The sequence below is a fragment of the Haliotis rubra genome, unplaced genomic scaffold (assembly GCF_003918875.1).
Source record: "Haliotis rubra isolate DU_JTF1 unplaced genomic scaffold, ASM391887v1 Scf239, whole genome shotgun sequence".
NCBI classification, from domain to species: domain Eukaryota; kingdom Metazoa; phylum Mollusca; class Gastropoda; order Lepetellida; family Haliotidae; genus Haliotis; species Haliotis rubra.
The window spans coordinates 222,340-239,344 of record NW_025766436.1 but is presented as its reverse complement, the minus strand read 5'-3'; the positions used below and the strand labels follow the sequence as shown (position 1 = coordinate 239,344).

Below are 17,005 nucleotides of genomic sequence, written 5' to 3'. Positions count from 1 at the left end.
TGCCTAAATGAACACCCTGTGAATGCCTAGTTTGCAAGACGATCCCAAAGAAATGCCCAGGTATCTCAAGGCTGAACAGTCTAGACAGTGCCCCTGAGAACGATGACGTTCCTATGGGTACTAGCAGTTTATGTCAGGAGAAATGTCACTTAATTCCCAGACATGCACGGCATCGAAGTGAAGTTTGCCGGCCCTCAAAACAAATATACTATCAAAACGCAGATTTAGACGCATTTCCGTCTGTTGTTACTTGGACAGATCTTTTGGATATGTGATACATACATGCATGTAATGTAATTCGCTGGATTGTCGCCATGAAAAGATGAAAGCTAAAGTAGTAAACTAAACTAAACTAGTTCCATTATAACAGGGACTTTCCACTGTACGATTCAGTTTTTATCGCTATAATGCGTTTTGGAAGTATTATCAAATGGTGATAATAATAATAATGTTCGCCCAAAGACCACAGACATCCCAAACACAAAAGCAAACCCTTACCGCATTAAGTATGTTTATATGTAGGTTATATTTCAACGACAGTTCCAAATGAAAACAACTTTCTGTGGAGAACAAATGCCTGTTCAAAAAACACCCTTCAACATATGTCCGCCCTTGGTTTGACTTGTGATGTATATTTTTTTTTAGGTGCGTTGTACATGAGAAGAATATTTGTTTCCATATCAAGTTTCACGCCCAAGAGTAGGTTCTCTAGGGGAATATAACATTATGAACAATACACAATCACGAGGAAGGTTAAAAACACCCAACAACTTCGTGGCCAAATGTTTAACACACTACGAAATATGTATAAAAGTACAGCTACGTATATAATTTGTGTGTCACTATTTGGAGTCACACATTACAAGATACAGCTAATATTCTGACGTCAAAGTCATGTGGGTAGCAAGCACTGAACGTAAAATAATGACATGTACCACGTAACAAATTACCCAGGGATCCGACTGTACATCATGTGTATACGAATATACAGGAACAAAGACTATAATCGATAAAATGTATGAGAGCATGTAAATTCCACCGCCGTATAGCGAGGGCACTAGTGAGCAACCAACTCTTTTGTGAATATTATGTGAGTGGTGCTGCCGGTAGAGGATGTTTAGTGAACACCTGGTGTCATCACTGATTTTCAGTGACCAATCACATATACAAATGTATTTCATCACTGTTTTTCCAAGTGGAATCTATTTCAGTTGATAATTGAGGCTGATTTGGGTGGTGTTGATGTTTTCAATTAATAAGCTATGTCGGTACCAATGTATCTACTGACATAAACCCGTCGTGTTCGAAATGCCGTATTGTGCTCGTTCTGTCCCATCTAGATGGCATCCAAAATCTGGCTGTCGTATTATGAAATGTCTGCAGCTGTGCCCAATGACATGACCTCAAATAACACAGTCGTTGTATGTAAGGACATTACTACACAAAGAACTTAATGAAGCACCCCTGCAATGATAGGTTTGCAATAACTTCTCGCGGTGACCACGATGGAAAAACATGAGTTTTTCTGACCCGTATGATCCCTTGACTCATACAAAAACGACAAAATGATTGGAATCATGTTGGTTTTATGATGGTAATTGTTCATTTAAAAAAAATCACTGATTTTCATTCAAAACCATGTCTGTACAAGTATGGCCTTGGGATGTTTAATGTTGACTTATATTGGTGAATGTGAACATTCAAAATGTCATTTTGCGTGTCTTACTCGATTAAAGGTCAATACCGAGTGTAACTTCCATCTGACTTTATGACAGCCAGCACTCTCCTCCTCTTACCCCCTGTCAGCCTCCTGTTCCTCTGAAGGGGCAGTCTACGCCATTTCCTGTGTAAAGCAGCTTCCAACTCGGCCAGGTTCACCAAAGAACGAGGTCTGACTAACACATAAAGCATCAATGCTGTCAACCCTCGGCGTGTCTCTTTTGTACTAACAGTAGATAATGCCATCGAACTTTAACATTACTGATGTAACAAGGACATTAACAGTTCGACCCGAGATATAAACAATGCCACTTTATACTTAATTTATGATATAGAAACAGCATAAATTATACGCACTAGTTCACATTACTCCTTTAGTTTTGTACTCTTACGCTTGTCTATTACACAGCTGCGTTGACAGTATTCATGTGATGATCAATTCAAACTTGACAGTTTATAGATTGCCTTCACCGTTTATATATTATCGTCATAACATATGCACTAGAGGAAGAAGAAACTATCGAATCCTCAATAAAATATTTTAAAACAAATGTTACAAAGAAAAAGTATATACATAATCCCAACAACTTACCTAAGCCTGTTACTCCAAACAGTACTAATACTACCCTCCCCAAATACTGCTAAACTATCCCATGATTAATGCTGTCCCTACACAGCTACTCCTCTTTCTACTACTACTGCTACTACTACTACTACCACTACTACTGCTGCTGCTGCTGCTGCTGCTACTACTACTACTACTACCACTACTACTACTACTGCTGCTGCTACTACTACTACTACTACTACTACTACTACTACTACTACTACTACTACCACTACCACTACTACTACTACACTTGTATTCATACTAAGATTAAACGCAACTACCATAAGACTAAACTACTCACTGAGATTTACTCAATGCTAGTTATTACACAACACGTATCTACACCTAGAAATAGTTGTTCAATGCAGTCATTGCTGTGCTTTATACAGCAAATCACAGTTATACATACACACAATGCAGCACATTTTATGGTTCATATATATCACAATAATATACGGATGTCTACACTGACATTTATAGTCACGACTCAATATGAATGATAGTGGCCACATAAACTCACTTAAACTTTCCCTCACGACCAGAACCCGATAACGAAGAACTTACGCTTTCCGCCAGTGTACTCATGTTAAAACAAATCTATGAAACATATGTATATCCATAAACTCTGTGAGCTGTCGTATTTTCTGCCGTTGTTTTATCATCTCTTTGTAAATCATTAGTTACTTTGTATACTATGACATTTAAATATATGCAAATACAATCAGGGTTAACTTAGAACATTCATACATATTCATGAAGTGTACATCAGTGTGGTCGATAATCCACCTTGTGCATATTCAGCATGAGACAACACTGCCGGGCAAGATGAAACCTCGGTATATATAACCCTGATATTCAGTTCACGGAATCCAATTAAATTAGTGCAACATTCTCAATGGTAAATGATTAAAGTGCAGATCATATTTCAAACATTTTGATCAATTACAAGGATGCTCTATTTTTGAAGACATGAAAAGAATTTCAGCCTTGGATTGCATAGCTGCACTAATTGAGACAGTTGCCCGTCCCACCAGCGACGGCCATTGATGACGATCATATATCACTGCTTCCAGTTCCACATAACGCTACGGTCTGTCCCCTGTTTCTCACGCCCCTTGTGTATTAATCATCTGTTATTACCTGGATACCGGGCTGCGGCAAATTGCCGTGATTAGGTCCTTCGTGGTGCGTGATTTCGCGATTATCCGCCCAGTGCAATGTGTTTGTGTCTAAGCAGGAGATTGCCTGCTATCACACACTTGATAAAAGATTGAATACAATAATTAACAAATGGCAAAACAATTAAATTACCTGCGTGAGATTCTACAATGAATAAAATGCATATCACTTTGTACCACATGAATTATTGTTGAAATGGCGAGGGTGCGAAAGAACTATTTTTGCCGGAAAAAATACTTTAAACTATGAACATGGGAAAAAGCATCGCAACACCACATATTTTTCATAGTATCAATGTTACCATAAACCAAAGCAAAGGAACTTATCAAAACCTCAATTAAAATCACCGTCTGGTTAGATTGACACTCAAGGTATGAATAATGACAAATCAAAATGCGAAAAAGATCGAAAATCTGTAGTATAATTATAGAAGCAAACACGGCAAAACATTAGCTCATTTTGTAGTGCTAATATCTGTGGTTGTATGATGTTAACAGGTCCGGTCATGTTCAAGATTCTGGCATACAATCCTCAAGGAATCACATCCGTATCAATGACCTAGCACAATGTCAATATCTGGTGTAAACTCCGCCAATAGCTTCCTGTTGCGCATGTGTGTGTTTCTGCGGGACCAAACACGAGCTAAGCCATCAGTCCGACCAGTGGACCCTTCCCCATGACGTCATATTCCAGTGACGTCGTGCTGGACGCCCAGCTAATTGTCCTACTTTGTGCTCTGAGGATAACAACTGACGTCTGATAGGTCGTCTCGCTATATACTCGACCGACTTTAGGCTATTTCGGACCTCTCTGTTGGACAAACGACGATGTGGAAGTCACTCTGTTTTAACACGCCAGATGAAGGGATGAAGTCGTGTGATTCTGAAAGTTGGCACCCGTGGCCAACCTGAACGCAGACGGTCATTGCTTTGCCAGGGGCGTAGCTACCATTGTGAAAAAAAGCATGATTGTTGCTAAAAAGGCTGGGCAAGCCCTCAATACTATCGGTAGAATTTGTAAATGTTGTGATGGCAATATAATTGAGGACGAAGTTCACTTTTTGGTCAGCTGTCCACTATATTCGGATTTATGCTATGACTTGTGAGAAAATGTATTAAATGTTAACCCTTTTTTCTCTCTCTTGTCACCTTCCAACCAGGCCGCATATATGCTAGGTAATGTGAAATTAATAAAACCCTTAGCTGCATTAGTTACTAAAATGTTTAATAGACGTAAACGCACTTTGTTGTCATGTAATTAAATGTACCACACTTCACTGTTGCTTATAGAATTGTGATATTCTATTCACTACTATCTGTTTTAGGTAGAATGTAGTGGCTTGTGTCTCATAGGCCATAAGGCCAGATGTTATATTTTATATCAAGTATCTTAAGGTATCTATGTTTGTGTCATATATAACATGTGACACACAAATAATAACACTCTTTCTTCTCCGTAACCATACGCAAACGCACTTTGTAGTCATATAATTACATAAATATACCACACTCCATTGTTGCTTACAAAGCTGTGATATTTTATTTACTACTATCTGTTTCAGATATAATATAGTGCCTTGTGTCTCAGGCCATTTGGCCGGATGTTATATTTCATTGAATGTTTTAAAGTCTATGTATGTTTTATATATAACATTGTGACACACAATAAAAATATTTTCTTCTTTTTCTTCTTCTTCTTCTTCTTGACTTAAAAGCTTTGCAACCTATCGGGCTTACACGAAAAATTGGCTTTCTGACGTATTTTCTGACCTCATAGACGATCACTGATAACAACCCACATCTCTTGCCAGTATTCGTATTCGGCAAACCAATAGCTTGTCATCTTTAAGCAGTTGTCCGTTGAGAAGGCAAGATATTTGCTTATCAACAACGGAAGCCATTGACTATCTGGGCAAACCTGTTTGTCACCATGTTTGTCACTGCATATACCTACTTCCCAGAAAGGAAAATGTGACTTGGGTTGTGCATTGCTTTCAATCACACCAAAGAAAACCTGACCTCGTGTCCATTCAGTATGCGAAACGTTCAGAATGTTAGATAATATATATTAGATTCGCGCCTATATTGTGATAAACATAGAGATTTTTTCTGGGTTACATCTTCTTTTTATTCTCGAGTACAACGTTTCAGGGCTTGTTCTGGCCCCATCATCAGGTAAACTGAACAGTAACTGTTAACTCTGGCCGTGACGTCACAATGCTTATGACGTCACAATGCTATGACGACGCAATACATGTGACGTCACGGCCAAAGTTAACAGTTACTGTTCAGTTTACCTGATGATGGGGCCAGAACAAGCCCTGAAACGTTGTACTCGAGAATAAAAAGAAGATGTAACCCAGAAAAAATCTCTATGTTCATCAAATATCATCTTCTAAAATGCCAATCAAGCATCTATATTGTGATAGTCTAAATCCTGTCCCAGGCGTCTGTGTATAGAAACGGGGATGTTTCAAGTTAATTATTTGCTGGCAATGCATGGTGTAAACTGTCATCTAAGGAATACGAAATGCTTGAAATTACCCGGCGTTACTTCGGTAAAAATATTCAAGGAATGTGCAGACGCACCTCTTCTTCAGTCACCAGAGACTGTCTTGTCAATTTCACTTCAGGCGAGAATTGATCAATGCTCACTCATTCCTCAGACGACTATTCAACAGTGGCAATAATATATGAATATTATAATAAAAAACACAACTATCAAAACACATACTTGTTCAGGCAGTACCAACCCGATCATAACATGATAAATGTACAATGTCGGCCTTACACCACATGATATCACCTGCATTACATATGAACTTGAACTTCTTACACTTTTAGCATACATTCACTACTCACATACCTGATAGAACTATATACACGAATAACACACTTGTTAGAGCTATATACACGATTCTCACACCTCTTAGAACTACATATACACGACTACCATACCTGTTATAACTATATACACGATTCTCACACCTGTTAGAACTATATACAGGACTACCATACCTTTCAGAACTATATATACACGACTACCATACCTGTTAGAGCTATATATTCACGACTCTCATACCTGTTATAACTATATTCACGACTCTCATACCAGTTAGAACTCTATACACGACTCTCATACCGGTTAGAAAATATATACACGACTACCATACCTGTTATAACTAAATACACGACTCACATACCTGTTAGAACCATATACACGACTACCATACCTGTTAGAACTATATTCACGACTCTCATACCTGTTAAACTATATACACGACTCTCATATAGGTTAGAACTATATACACGACTACCATGCCTGTTATAACTATATGCACGACTCACATACCTGTTAGAACTAAATGCACTACTCTCATACATGTTGGAACTATATACACGAATACCATACCTGTTATAACTATATACACGACTCACTATATACACGACTCTCATGCCTGTTAGAATTATATAAACGACTCTCATACCTCTTAGAACTATATACACGACTACCATACCTGTCATAACTATATACACGACTCACTATATACACGACTCTCATGCCTGTTAAAATTATATAAACGACTCTCATACTTCTTAGAACTATATACACGACTACCATACCTGTTATAATTATATACACGACTACCATACCTGTTATAATTATATGCACGACTCACATACCTGTTTGAACTATATATACACACGACTACCATACCTGTTAGAACTATATACACGACTACCATACCTCTTAGAACTATATACACGACTACCATACCTCTTAGAACTATATACACGATTGTCATACCTGTTAGAACTATATACACGACTACCATAACTGTTATAACTATATACACGACTACCATACCTGCGATAACTATATACACGAGTCTCATACTTGTTGGAACTATATTCACGACTCCCATACCTATTATAGCTATATATACGACTCTCATACCTGTTGGAACTATATATACGACTCTCATACCTGTTATAACTATATATACGACTCTCATACCTGTTGGAACTATATTCACGACTCCCATACCTGTTATAGCTGTATATACGACTCTCATACCTGTTGGAACTATATATACGACTCTCATACCTGTTATAACTATATATACGACTCTCATACCTGTTGGAACTATATTCACGACTCCCATACCTATTATAGCTATATATACGACTCTCATACCTGTTATAGCTATATATACGACTCTCATACCTGTTAGAACTATATTCACAACTACCATACCTGTTATAGCTATATATACGACTCTCATACCTGTTATAGCTATATATACGACTTTCATACCTGTTATAACTATATTCACGACTACCATACCTGTTATAGCTATATATACGACTCTCATACCTGTTATAGCAATATATACGACTCTCATACCTGTTATAGCTATATATACGACTCTCATACCTGTTATAGCTATATATACGGCCCTTATACCTGTTATAGCTATATATACGACTCTCATACCTGTTATAACTATATTCACGACTACCATACCTGTTATAGCTATATATACGACTCTCATACCTGTTATAGCTATATATACGACTCTCATACCTGTTATAGCTATATATACGACTCTCATACCTGTTTGAACTATATGTACGACTCTCATACTTGTTATAGCTATATATACGACTCTCATACCTGTTATAGCAATATATACGACTCTCATACCTGTTATAGCTATATATACGACTCTCATACCTGTTTGAACTATATATACGACTCTCATACTTGTTATAGCTATATATACGACTCTCATACCTGTTATAGCTATATATACGACTCTGATACCTGTTAGAACTATATTCACGACTCTCATACCTGTTATGGCTATATATACGACTCTCATACCTGTTTGAACTATATACACGACTCTCATGCCCGTAGGAACTATATTCACGACTCCCATACCTGTTATAGCTATATATACGACTCTCATACCTATTAGAACTAACTACACTTAGACTAACACCCAGTCTCTGAAATGAAAATTGTTCCTAAATTAATATCATAAAATATCATGAAAAGGAGCCCAGACACATTTTCAATAGAATCTGTGGAAATCTAGACTCGCCACATATTCTTTTTGCGCGGGGTTTCTTGGATAAAATTGTGTCTAGTCACAATAACATGTGACTAGTTGATTAATGTTGATTATTAAAACAGCAAGAATGACGTTTTTACACTATAACTATAGCTTGAAACTATCAACACAGTGTCTATACTTGGTGGCACAGGAACGTTTTAAAGGTGCCGCAAAGAGACTTCACGTATTCACATAGGTCGCTGATTGGTCAGTTGAACCAACATGCCATATTGTTCCTGTATTGCTGTAAACATAATATTGCCGTTGTAGGATTTAGTTGTCTTGGTTGTGTTGACTGTTCAGACATATTTTAGAGAGTTAGGGAGTAACCTACTGAAAACTGGGGACCAGTTGCCACAGGGGATGGATAATGTTGACACCCCGATGCATCCAAACGGATGTCCAGAGTGCGATGGTTATTCTCCAGTGTCTTTGTATGTAAATAAACAACCCAGCAATACGCGCATTTGTGAACATGTTTGTTTGTGCTTCATATGCTGGTGGGCGTTTACTGCCTGACAATATATATCCGTTGGGATGCATCGGGGTGTCAACATTTTATCACCAAAAGCAAATTGATACACATGAAACGACTCAAAATAATTCTGTTGTAGCTTAATGCATGCTAAGTATTATGTAATGTCATTAATAAAAACAGAGTATTTGATTTGTTAACGGTACACTTGTGTAACATTTCCTGTGACTGTCTGATGATTAGGAAAAGTAAAGCCTACCTTCTATTGTTGCCAGCAAGCGCCCTTGGCACTATATTGTTTTGCTAGTCACACCCCATAATCATTATCAAATGCTTTCTTGGCATGGCAGAGATAGCCAATACGACATAGTCCCCTGTAGGTTAAACAAATAGTTTTTGTGCTCCACACAGAATAGATTTTAAAAAGGCTAGATTCTTGCAAGGGAGAGAACATGGGTAGAATGAGCATGAACAATATGTGTTTCCACGCGGTACCTTTGGCATCTTTGTAGCACATTACTGGCAGTAACGGAACCCACCATACTGTCTCACAATCGAAACAATCAGTTTCTATAGCAGGCCATTAGACTCGACATCCGCCAAGTGAGACAGTCGCCGGAAAGTCATTACTACAGCTGATCGTACAGTTTGCTGTAACTTGACATCTATTCCTGATTCATTGCAACACTGGCTGCACCGGGTTTGCAGCATTTCTATGACTGGGAAATACTGAATCTTTTATACAAGGCACTTAAAATATATGTTGGGAGTAATGAAAGCGTGCCCTGGTTCAATCCAATTTACCTGATTCTGTTGATATATTTTTTTCTTAGAGGTTAAGAAGTACTTACGAATTATGAATTAGCATAATAGTATTAATGATGACTAATTTGTAGGTCTTAGCGTTTTGTGAGTTTCAGCTGCACGTCTCTGTTTTGATGTCTTTGCCATTTTATGTGATTATGTCCGATACAATTCTCCATTTTGACTTGTAAAATATATACTTCTGGCGAACAATAGGCTTGCCATGTGTTTGTGGCAGAAGTCTATGTTGGGGCAGCATGTGCTTAACTTTTCACGAACACCCGGTATCGTTACTATTACATAATGATTCCTAAACACAAATGGACGATATAGTGGGGATTTCTTTTCTCCGAAGAGATTGCTATTTTACATGCAAAGAGATTTTTCGCTTTAATTATGTCCATACAAAATTTAAAATTGACTATGACCAGTCACAGAAGATACAAGTGACTGTACAACCGGTGATACTCTCGGGGAGTTGGGTATGCCATCGACTGTCGTGAAGAACATCTCCTTTTGCTATAAACATATTAAGTATTCTGTCGATGAGATATTGATCGGACTAGAGAAAGCGTGGCAGATTGATCCATTGGTATACAGCTTGTCGTCTTTACCAATCAGAGATGAAGCTCTCTGTACGCTGTGGCCTGAATGTTTTAAAGAATGGCACCACGCGTGAGTGCTGAGTGCGTCATCTGCCAAACCACATGCAGGCTGCTCTCAACTAAGATACACTAACGGTAAGCAGTGTTTCATACATGTTAACAGTGATGTTGTGACATGTTTCAAAACGGCAATCTAATCAACTTATCCTGTCTTATCAATATATACATTAAGGCTATGCACAAGAGTGTGAAGAGGGGTTGAATGAAAATGTTATACATTTTTTGTTTGAGTGTAATGCTTACAATGTAATTAGAGATAGATATGTTCCTGTAAATAGTCACTGAAATAATAGTTGCTAATTATCATAATATATTAACTTGTAATTGTAGATATACCCTTGTAAAGTGTTCTTATTACATCAAAGGAGCTCTTGCTTATAGAAACAAAAGTTACGTCATTAGCCATTTAATTGAATTACTTTGTAAAGTTTCACCTATTCTGCGAAAATGTACTCTTTTTGTATGTATCGTACATGGGCCGATGGCCTACAAACCGAAATAAAAGAATAATTGCACAACGGTATGAAGGTGGTAACCACGGATGGACGTAAATGAAGTCGTTGACTTGTTCGGAATAAATCAAGTGGTGATTACTTGTTTTCCTTATATGGATTAAAGAGGTGATCAGAATTTTTTTTGACTCGGTGATATATTTTGCCAATTAAATGACTCAGAACACAAAATGGCAAAAGACATCAAAACAGAGGGAGAGAGAGAGAGAGAGAGAGAGTGTGTGTGTGTGTGTGTGTGTGTGTGTGTGTGCGTGCGTGCGTGCGTGCGTGCATGAAATTATTATTTCATCCAGCCTGAACAAGTTTTGTGGGATGCAGTTTGTCCTTTCAGTCAGTAATTACATGAGCCCGGTTTGCTCGTGATGTCAGTTCTGGAAAATATTCTACATTGCACAATTGTAATGCTTGGAGTAGTATTCATCCTCAGCCATTGTCCCATTGTTCAAATTCTCACTCCGAACATTGCTTTGTCAGCAATATTAATCAGACAATGTATCCAAAGGTTAAGACAAAGGAGAAAGTCTTCTACAATGAAACACAATCAATACAAACTAAAAGTGCAACAGTTAAGTATATTGTTTGACTACCAGACCGTTGTGCATTGGACTTGGTGCCTGTAATTTAGTTCTTGGATTTTGTCCATTTGCAATTTAGTGCAATCTCTCAATTATTTACATGTTAATTGTATTTAATACTGCTGAGTGCAGCGTAAAACTAAACTCACTCACTCACTCTTGCTATTGTTCTTGTTGTTGAATGTTGTTTTATACGACTTCAACTATAAAATGAGCACATGTAAAGGATTCACCCTGAAATAGTGACAACACCAGGTGTCTGCACAAAGCTGAGCGTATCCTGCCCCTTTTTGTCACCGATGTATATTGCTGCGCTTAAGTTTTCATTACAATATGACGATCCGTTAGCGGCGAAAGATCTTGTATGCATACAGGAGTTTGGACCAGTATAGAATATGGTGACTCTATTTTTTTAAATATATCCGAAGCTTATACATATATGAACATTCTCAGAGATGAAAATGTTCTTTGTCATACGCTCTGTTTGTCAGAGGTGTACTTTCACCGGTCAGGGAATGTTGTCAGCTACTGACGTTAATTGCAAACTGTTTAATGTTGTAATGGTTTCTCCTATAGTTTCAGGGTTTCCGGAATAATGCCTTGATCAGACCATACATCTGCGCATGACGAGGGGACTACATCATGCGCGCATCTCTCATCCTCATCTTCGCTGATCCATGGCTGTGGACCACACTGTGCTGTAAGTATATAGCTGATCCATGGCTGTGGAGCACACCGTGGTGTAAGTATATAGCTGATCCATGGCTGTGGACCACACTGTGGTGTAAGTATATAGCTGATCCATGGCTGTGGACCACACTGTGGTGTAAGTATATAGCTGATCCATGGCTGTGGACCACACTGTGGAGTAAGTATATAGCTGATCCATGGTTGTGAACCACACTGTGGAGTAAGTATGTAGCTGATCCATGGCTGTAAACCACACTGTGGAGGAAGTATATAGCTGATCCATGGTTGTGGACCACACCGTGGAGTAAGTATATAGCTGATCCATGGCTGTAAACCACACTGTGCAGTAAGTATATAGCTGATCCATTGTTGTCGACCAACACATGTCACTCTTCTGTCTGTACATGCAACTTGAAATGGAATGAAAGTGTTGATAGGCTATGGAAAGTTTTTTTAATAATATATGATGATTTAAAGAAATGATTCAACCAAAGTGGTTGGATCAAGATTTGGTCTACATCATTTTCCTCAAAAGTATTTTTCTTACAGAATATCCTCCAAGCTGATAAAACGTTTCTCCCATAAGGATTATCATGGTCAGTCAACAGCATTGGAGCCAAGTGAAAATAAATGAATTATGGGAAAGATGTTTATCGATTCTTTAGTCTTTTTATATAGTTTTTCAGTGAGGATAATTTCAAAGCATTAATGAAACATTCTATATCGATCAATCTGAGGCCTCCATCTTGATAATCTCTGTTTATAGTTGATCTCTTTATTTTGTCGTTTTTATTCTCCATAAGAATTTATCAGTTATTTTATTGAGTTGTTTAATGAATGTTTTAGGTGGGTTGGGCAGTGCAAATATGTACAAGAGTTGAGATTGCCAAAGTTTTAATAACAGTGATTTTTCCAATAAGAGTCAATTTTTTTCTGCGCCAATTGGCAATTAATCTATTGATATGTTCTGAGCGTTTCCTTGTGTTAATCACCCACAGGTCATTTAATGAAGCATTTAAGGTAATTCCTAAAATTTCGAAGATCCTCCCTGTGCCAATCAAGATTAAGGTCATTGGCTTAAGTTATATTACTTTCAGACATTGAACCTATCCAAATTGCCTTGGTTTTATCTATGTCCTACGATTTGGTGAAATGTGTTCAGTGTTTCAATTACTGCATTGAGACTTTTTTCAGATCCATCTAGAAATAATTGACTATCGTCAGCATACTGTCCTAGTTTAGGTTCAATATCATGTAGTGTTATGTCCTTTATGTCTGGATTTGTCCTCATCATAGTACCTAATATTTTGACTGCAAGAATAAGTACGGTGAAATTGGATCTCCCTATCTACATCCCCTTTCAAGCCTGAAAAAATATGACAAATGTCCATTTTGAATAACTGATGCTATTGTATTAGAGGATAAGATTTTTACCGATTATATAATATTTGGACCAAAACCAAATTTGTTCAATACCGGTGTCAAAAAAGATTTAGAGATAGTATCAAAAGCTTTTCAAAGTCAATTAAGAGAAGCAAATCTGGTTTGTTTAACTTTTTAGCTTAAAAAACATAATATCATAGATCATCCTGTTTTTTCACTAATACAACTACCAGGATTAAATCCTGTTTGGTTGTCATGTATAACTGTATTCAAGGTGCTTTTCAGTCTATTTGCAATACAGGAAGTGATTATTTTGTATAAAGCATTGAGCAATGAGATTGGGCACCAATTCTTTAACATTTTTCTGTCCTTAGTTGCTTTTGGAAGACAGGTGACTCCCCTATTCATTGTGCATGTTAATGAATTATTAGTAAATGTCTCGTTTATAATCTAAATATCCATTGGCTTAAGTACTTCCAAAAGAATTTCAAAAATTCTATTGGAGAACCATCAATACCTGGGCTCTTATTGTTTTCATAGATAATACTGTTTTCCTTATTTCTTCCATTGTCAGGTCCTTTTTCAGGTCATCATACTCTTTCTCACTTATTTTCTGTGTAGTTATATCATTCAAAAGTTCATTATTAATGTTATCATCACTGTTTGATTGTTAATAAAGTTTAGAGTAGAAACTTTTCAATTCTTCTAAAATGATTTTTCCATCTGTAATAATTTCTCCATTTTCTTTCCTTATACTATTTATCAAATTGCTAGTAAAATGTCTCTTTTCGAGATGTTAACAGTAACTAGTTGGCTTCTCTCCTTCTTCGTACCATGTTATTCTCTGTCTGATTTGGATTCCTCTGGTTTCCTCTTCATGGTATTGTTCTAATTGTTTTTTCATTGTTGATAGTTCAGATAATAGTTTTTCATTAATACATTGGAAATCATTTCTAATATTTTCTTCAAGTTCTTTAATATTTTCTTCTAATTGTTGTATTTTCTTAGTTTTATCTTTCTTCAAAAAAGGAGAGTAAGAAATGGTTATCCCCCTGGGTTTCATTTGAAAAGTCTCTAAAAATAAACAGTCTGACATTTTCAGTCGCAAGGTTGCATATTCAATAAGGGTGTCAGTATCTTCCTCTGCATGTGTTCTGTCTGCATATTCATACAATGTTTCCTTTAAAGTATCCTTGACAATTTTAGTATACTCTTCATTGAGTAACAATGAAGTGTTGAATTTCCAATACCCCTGTCCTCTTTCTTTAGTTAAAGCATTTGAGAAAGAGAAAGAAACCGGGGAATGATCCGATTTATAACCTGGAATAATGACAGTGTCACATGAGATATTAAATAAATCTTGTGTTATAAGAAAAAAGTCTAGTCTAGCTTGTTGCCTAGGTTTCTTTTCCACCAAGTAAATTTTCTGCAGTCAGGATTTTGCTCCCTCCACACATCTATCAAATCAAATTGTTCTATATTTTTTAGAATTGTATTCCTTGCATTAGGGTTATTAATATGTTTATAGTTTTCTAGGTCAATAGACGGGTTTAATACCAGATTCCAATCACCACATTATATCATAGAGTCTGTTCCCGTATCATCAATCAGCTTAAATATTTTTGTGTAACAAGATGGTTCATCTTTGTTTGAACCATAAAGATAGTTAATGTCATCTTTGTAACATTTATGTATTTCAATTTCGGTGTTATTATTATTATTATTATTATTATTATTAAATAGTATACTAGGTATATAGCTTATCCATGGTTGAGGGACCACACTGTGGAGGAAGTAAACTGGCGTTCAAAAGAAAGTACACAGGCAAAGATTTGGTCAAATAGCACAAAATTAACAATTTTTTAAAAGATAATTTCATGTGTTTATTGAGGCACATGGTCAAACAGAACTCCTCACAATAAAATGAAACTTTAAGCGGGAACATTATTGCCTTATGGTACTGTCAAACATGCACGGGGTCCAAATGACACATTTCATTATTGCAGATGAAAAGTTCAATGTTGATTACCAGACACCCAAATGTCACAAAAACAGGTATCACATTCAGTATCTTGTATGGCCTCCACGGGCATCAATGCAAGCCTGTACTCGTCTCCTCATGGAAAACGTAAGTCGCCTGATGACGTCATTTGGAATTCTTGCCCATTCCTCATGGAGAGCATTTTCAAGCTGTCGTACATTAACGGGCTGCTGTTGCCGAAGTCGGAGTTGTCTTCCGATATGGTCCCATAGATGTTCAATCGGGTTGAGGTCAGGTGAACGAGCGGGCCATGGCAATACATCAATATCACGGTGTTGGAGAAAGTCTGTGGTGATCCTGGCTGTGTGGGGTCTGGCGTTATCATGATGGAAAATAATTCCATGATGTTGTCGCATGAAAGGCAGTACAACAGGTCGCAACACCTCATCACAGTATCGCTGGGCATTCAGATTGCCACGAATTGTCACTAAACGTGTCTTCTGATCACCACAAATTGCTCCACAGACCATAACACCACCACCACCAAAGGGGTGAACATCTTGTATACAGTTTGGTGCCAACCGTTCTCCCCGACGCCGATACACCCAAATTCTACCGTCAGCATGAAACAGATTAAATCTGCTCTCATCACTGAAGAGGACACGTACCCAGTTACGACGTTGCCACCGATGCACAGTCCTTGTCCACTGTAAACGGTTCCTACGATGTAGAGGTGTCAAGGACATGCCACGGAAAGGTCGATAGGCCCGGATACCAGCAGCACGGAGTCGCCTCATCACTGTGTACCTGCTGATGCGGTGACCTAATGCTGTCGCTGCTGATGACGTTGCAGGTAACATTTGATTGCGTAAATGGATTATCCGCAGGTGCTGGTCATCTTGTGGTGTAGTGACTCTCGGACGTCCAGTTCGGGGTCGGTCAGCTGTCTGGCCTGTCTGTTGAACACGTCTGAACAGATTTATTATGGTTTGTCTTGTGCACTGGAAGGTCCTTGCAATATGACTGTTGGACGCCCCCATCTGTGACATACCAATGGCTCTCTCTCTCTGCACTGGTGTACGTCTTGGCATTTTCTTCATGTGTTTATTGTCGTCTGCCATATCAGCATTGGGATGAGTGTCTTTTATACCCGTTTACAATTTGATTGCATGTGCAAGAGGGAATAATCACAATTTCAACAAATCTCGTGTTGCACGTGCAGCCACACATATGGCTGCATTTTGAACATTTTACCCCTATAGTTGCGTTTGTGAGATCTATTTTCAGTGC

At 37.7% G+C, this 17,005-nt stretch overlaps 1 protein-coding gene across 8 annotated transcripts in view; it reads left to right on the top strand.

Annotated features, from left to right (window-relative positions):
• LOC124278517 overlaps nucleotides 1-17,005 on the top strand; it is a 64,676-nt gene that overhangs the window by 37,514 nt on the left and 10,157 nt on the right. For 7 of the 8 annotated variants that reach the window (XM_046714225.1, XM_046714224.1, XM_046714226.1 and 4 more), the window contains one exon: nucleotides 12,244-12,361. In XM_046714225.1, coding sequence (XP_046570181.1) covers nucleotides 12,304-12,361 — 58 coding nt within the window. In that variant the 5' untranslated portion in view covers nucleotides 12,244-12,303. Of the gene's footprint in view, nucleotides 1-10,545; nucleotides 10,650-12,243; nucleotides 12,362-17,005 lie in introns of those variants that run through there. The other variant, XM_046714220.1, reaches the window with a different exon arrangement.